This window comes from Colobus angolensis, unplaced genomic scaffold (assembly GCF_000951035.1).
Source record: "Colobus angolensis palliatus isolate OR3802 unplaced genomic scaffold, Cang.pa_1.0 Scaffold11, whole genome shotgun sequence".
Lineage (NCBI taxonomy): Eukaryota > Metazoa > Chordata > Mammalia > Primates > Cercopithecidae > Colobus > Colobus angolensis.
Window position 1 is genome coordinate 16,771,643 of NW_012112030.1, and position 5,484 is coordinate 16,777,126.

A 5,484-nucleotide genomic window follows, 5' to 3' on the forward strand; every position below is an offset into this window, starting at 1 on the left:
GAGGCAGCTCCTGCTCAACTCCAGCCAACCATGACCATGAACTGCCAGACAATATAGTTCTTAAGAGAACTACATAACAGATGTTAATGAATCACCAATTTAGAACACGTAAAATATACCCTGAGCTATGAACAACTGCTTAAGATACTTTCATTAATATTTGTACACAAGGGATACCTTTTCTCCTAAGGAGGGATTAAATTCTGAACATTTTCTGAGGGTTTTTAGCTTGAAAAAGAAGGCCAGGTTTCCTACTACGGTGAACTTACAGTCTAGCAGAGAAGGCAATTCGACAAGCTATTACAGGAGTATTAAAAGTTTTATGAGATGTAAAACAAGTTTAGTTCATCAAAATAGCCTACCATGAAGGAAAATGTTCAAACTGAGATTTTAAAAGTGAATGTGTATTAAGAAGGTAAAGAAGAGAAAAGTATTGCTTGGGATAAAGGAAACTACTCAAGACATTGAGACAAGAGGAGAGAACATTTTAGTCACTGAAAGAAATCCAAGAAAATTGCATTCTGAAATATAAGACAATAATCCTGCTTAAAGCGAGGCCACAAAAGTAGAATAACCCAATGTTCAGTTAACTACTCTTCTTTTGGAAGCGATGTCTTGGGAAGTCACCTACTTAATTCAGTGATGCAACCTCTGTATGATGGATAGATTCGAGAAGGTTAATGAAGGAAGCCAAGAAATCATGAATTGGCTGTTGCTTTATGTCAGGATAGAAGGAGTGACAGTGGGAATGGAAAGAAGAGAAAGTGTTTAAGATATACCTAGTAGGTAGAATTGGTATGCTTGAGGGATAAATTAAATATAGTGATAGCCAGACAGAGGAGAGAAAAAAGGCTCAATGATGACTCCCAAGTCTGCTTTAATGACTGGGCTTCCACTGATAAAGGGACATGTCTGTAGGGGAAGAAGTTGAGCTCATGTTGAGTTTGAAGTGCCTGAGTGACATGCTTCTGGAGACAAATAAATGGCAGTTACTGCATGATTCTGGAGCTTATGAGAAAAGACTGGATTAGAGAGAGGTTTTGGAGATTTCAGCATGTAATTTGTGGCCTTTCATCTCCAAAACAGTAATTAAATTAAAGTAAGTGGTTTCAGATAATCATTCATAGACAAAAAGATGTGCATATGTTTTTTTAACAGCAGTTGTTTTTCTCACAGCAGGAATCCCAGCTCCAGTATATTTTGGAGTTTTGATTGATACTTCATGCCTCAAATGGGGATTTAAAAGATGTGGAAGTAGAGGATCATGCAGATTATATGATTCAAATGTCTTCAGGTACCAAATCAAAAGCATTCCTGCATCTCACTGCTACAGCATCCCAGATTTACACAATGCCACTGACACTAACAAGTTTTCATGTCATTTCACTGCTTGTAAGGTAAAGAATAGTCTAATCAAAAAGTGTGATCTGTAATCATAGAATAATTATATTATTATTTGATTAGATCTTTAATTTTTGTCCCTATTCATTACCTTGACTCCCATTTTAAATGAGCAATCATTTTAAAAATATGACAAAAGTGTCCAGAATAGAGTAGAATTTTGAAAGTTTATGCACACAAATGGACAAGTATTTCCCTGAAATTCAGAGGCATTTAAATTTGGGTCACATTTCGGGTTTGATTTTATTCTTTTTCAAACTGAGCCAAACTGTACCACTTACGTCAGATATAATCCCCCTGGGCAAGAGTTGGATTTGGCTCTAAATCTGTCCGGCTTTTATTGCCAAACTGATGTTCAATTATTCTCGTACTTGAAATGCACAAAAGTAAAAGGTTTTCTCTGTGTGGGTGAGTGTGTATGGGGGTTGGGTGGCATGGCTTTTTCACTATGGTATCATTCAGTTCAGCTCATCAAACATTTAGTCCCTTATTGCTTAAAGCAATGCTTCAATAGCTTAAAAGCAAGAAAGATTGTTTAAAAAGACTTACAAGCTGAGCATTTTCTAGAGAAATAAACTTGGTACTGAACCATCTTAGTTGGATGTGAATTGGGTACACCATTTCAAATAAATTTGTTTGAGTTAATAGGTTTTGATGGTATGCGTGAAATTTATTTTGGTTTTTGAAAGGGACCCAATCTGTGAGTATAATTTAGGATTTCCTCACATTTTTGCTAAGGCTGTATTAACTGTAATGTGGAGACAATGCAACTCAATCAGAGATTGAGAGTATGTTTTCAAGGTAACCAGAATGAGACATGCAACCTGCCCTTCCATACCTTAGCATCTTCTGACAAAGCATAGAACTATAGGTTTCTCATGAAATAAACCGATTTAAATAACTGCTTTATTCTGAAATCACTCTGCTTTACTCAGAGCTCCAATTCTCTCAGCATTGCTTCATGCAAGTTTTCCAAAGAAATGAAGCTGGGAAAGGTCTGAGGATAGGGTAGCCACGTAATTTATCATTCAAAACTGGGTACTTTTGAATGTGAAAAGGAGCACTATTAAAATTACACTGGGCCAACACCAGCATAAACTGAGGCTGTTCTAGGCAAACAGGGATATGGTTACCTGGTCTAAGGAAATAATTTACAGAAAGGATAAAACTGATTAAGTAATTGGTAGTAACTGAAAATGATGGTGCTACTAAGACATTGCTTTATTTTATAAACTGCCTTCAATGGTCTGTCAGTATTCATAAAATAGTCTTTTATATAAACCACCAAATCTACATTCTTAAAGAAAACCATCAGAATGATATTATTACCTACCTTTTAAAATTTCTCTGAAGTTGGGTAGTTGCAATAATTCTAACAGAGATTCTCTCTTCTTCTAGACATATATATCTGGGACTAACTATGGTACTGGGCACAGTGTCAATTTTCCTAAGCATTGCAGTACTTTTCATTTTAAAGAAAAATTATGTTTCAAAACACAGAAGTTTTATAACGAAGAGAGAAAGAACAATGGTGTCTACAAGATTCCAAAAGGAAAATTGCACTACAAGTGATCATCTGCTACAACCGAAATACTGGCCAGGCAAGGAAACTCAACTTTAGAAACATGATAACCAGAAGTCATGTGTTCTAATTGGTGGACATTTTGCAAACAAATAAATTGTAATCAAAAAAGCTCTAAATTTGTAATTTCTTTCTCCTTTCAAAAAATGTCTACTTTGTTTTTGACCCTAGGCATTAGATAATATAACTGATAAGAAATATACTGAAACATATAATGGAAGATGCAGATGATAAAACTAATTTTGAATTTTTTAATTTATATGAATTTTTATATCATTTACTTATTCCACTTTATTTTGCCTTGTGCTTATTGATATATATTAGCTGTACTTTTAGAAGAACAATTGTCTCTATTGTCACACATGGTTATATTTAAAGTAATTTCTGAACTATGTCATATGTCTAGAGTAAGAAAATACTGCTAAAAATTAACTCATACCTTGGGCTCCTTCAAGTATTACTTCTATAGTATTTTCTCCCATAGCTGTCTTCATCTGTGTATTTTAATAATGAACTTAGGATGGAGCAGAACATGGAGAGGAAGATTTCATTTTAAGCGTCTCCTTTTCTTTGAAATACAATAATTTATATAGAAATGTATAGCAGCAAATTATATTGGGGATTAGAATTTTGAATTAATAGCTCTCCTACTATTCATTTACATGTGCTTTTTGTGTGGCGCTATAAGTGACTACGGTTGTAAAGTAATAAAATTGATGTTAACATGCCTTATTGTTCTTTTATGAATTCAGTGAATTTAAAACTATTGTTAAATACTGCCCGTACTTTAATATATGTAAGCAACTTCCTACTTATATACATGACGTGTTCCTAAAACATGTTTGAAAGGTGAATTTCTGAACGTCTACAATAAATGTAGGTGTTACAACAGGAATAGAGAGTGATGGATGAGTGATGGGAAGTCCGAGTGTGGTACCTTTTGGTGCTCCACCTGCCCACATCACAGGGCCTAGGGACTCCTGCGCAGGGAGTTGTCACTGGGACAGCTTGCCAGATAGCTCTGTTTCTCTGCAACTGAAAAAGTCAAGCCAAGAGTTTCTTTTTCTTTTTCTTTTTCTTTCTTTCTTTTTTTTTTTTTTAAGACAGAGTCTTGCTCCGTCGCTCAGGCTAGAGTGCAGAGGCGCGATCTTGGCTCACTGCAGGCTCCGCCTCCCGGGTTCCCGCCATTCTTCTGCCTCAGCCTCCTGAGTAGATGAGACTACAGGCGCCCGCCACCAAGCCCGGTTAATTTTTTTGTATTTTTAGTAGAGACGGGGTTTCACCGTGTTAGCCATGATGGTCTCGACTTTCTGACCTCGTGATCCGCCCACCTCGGCCTCCCAAAGTGCTGAAATTACAGGCGTGAGCCACCGCGCCCGGCCAAGAGTTTCTTCTTTCCTGACTTCCTGGTGCCCTTCTGATGGGGGTTGGTAGGTTCAACAGTCAAAAATCTTTAATCTTTAGCTCTATTATGTACTATATGTTTCCTCCTCCACCATAGCTGTAAAGAAAGGCTTAATCCTTCCAAGAAAAGCAGACTTAAGACAGAGACCAGCGTAGTGAGGTATCCTGTTCAGCTACTACTGGCTCACCATGCAATTCTGTCCACATTCTGTTAGTCCGGTACAATCCGGAGAAGACTAGATGAAAGGAAAAGTTGGGTTAGAAAAGATAACCTGGAGGTCACTGCAGCCTAAGTGAGGCCACAGAGTCCTTCAAATGCACAGGAAGACCCTTACTTACTCAGGAGATTTTCAAGGTTACAATGGGAACCCATAATTTTACTAAGTACCAGCCACACCAAAAATTGTGTTACTGAATCTGTATAGCACTCTTAGTATCTGAATCCCCGTTTTACAATGAAACAGGCTAAGAGAGGTTAGATACATTGCTTAACCTTGGAGGGGCACAGAGAGGATTAAAACCAGGTTGAATCTGAAGTTATCTTTCCACCATACCAACATGACCCTATAATGTTACACTAAACTGCTACTGTCATTTGTAATGTCTCTGCATTATTTTATTTCACTGAATCAGTTTGCTCCTATAGTTGTCTTCATTGCGTATTTCAGTACCATGCAGGTCATCAACAACTACTATAAACCACACAAATAATTTCTTTAGCATATTGTTTTCTCCAAATGTTGTTGATTTATATTTTGAAATACTGTAGTGCTAACAAAGAAGCCCAAAACATTTAAGTCTGATGATCAAAGATAATCCTTTAGAATTATAGAAACTTGGAATTGCAACACAATTTTAGTAGCCTTTAGAACAATCAGCACAAGTCAACAGAACACTCCAACCAGAGCAGTCTGTTTGAGGCATTTCTAGAGGCCTAAATTCAACAAGAAGGCCCAGCTCAAAAATATGGCAGCCTCATTCACATTGCCCCATTATGTTGCCTTCCAATTCCTGAGCTCAACCGATGCACATGCTTCAGTCTCCACAGTAGCTAGGACGAGGACTATAGGTGCAAGCCACTGCTCCTTCAGGTGAAG

At 37.1% G+C, this 5,484-nt stretch overlaps 1 protein-coding gene across 4 annotated transcripts in view; it reads left to right on the forward strand.

Moving 5' to 3' along the window:
• Positions 1–3,878, forward strand: part of SLCO1C1 (solute carrier organic anion transporter family, member 1C1) — a 58,168-nt gene extending 54,290 nt beyond the window's left edge. For 3 of the 4 annotated variants that reach the window (XM_011954937.1, XM_011954958.1, XM_011954945.1), the window contains 2 exons: positions 1,177–1,397; positions 2,800–3,878. In XM_011954937.1, the coding sequence (XP_011810327.1) occupies positions 1,177–1,397; positions 2,800–2,973 (395 nt within the window). In that variant the 3' untranslated portion in view covers positions 2,974–3,878. The remainder of the gene's footprint in view (positions 1–1,176; positions 1,398–2,799) is intronic. The other variant, XM_011954951.1, reaches the window with a different exon arrangement.
• The last annotated feature ends 1,606 nt before the right edge of the window (positions 3,879–5,484 follow it).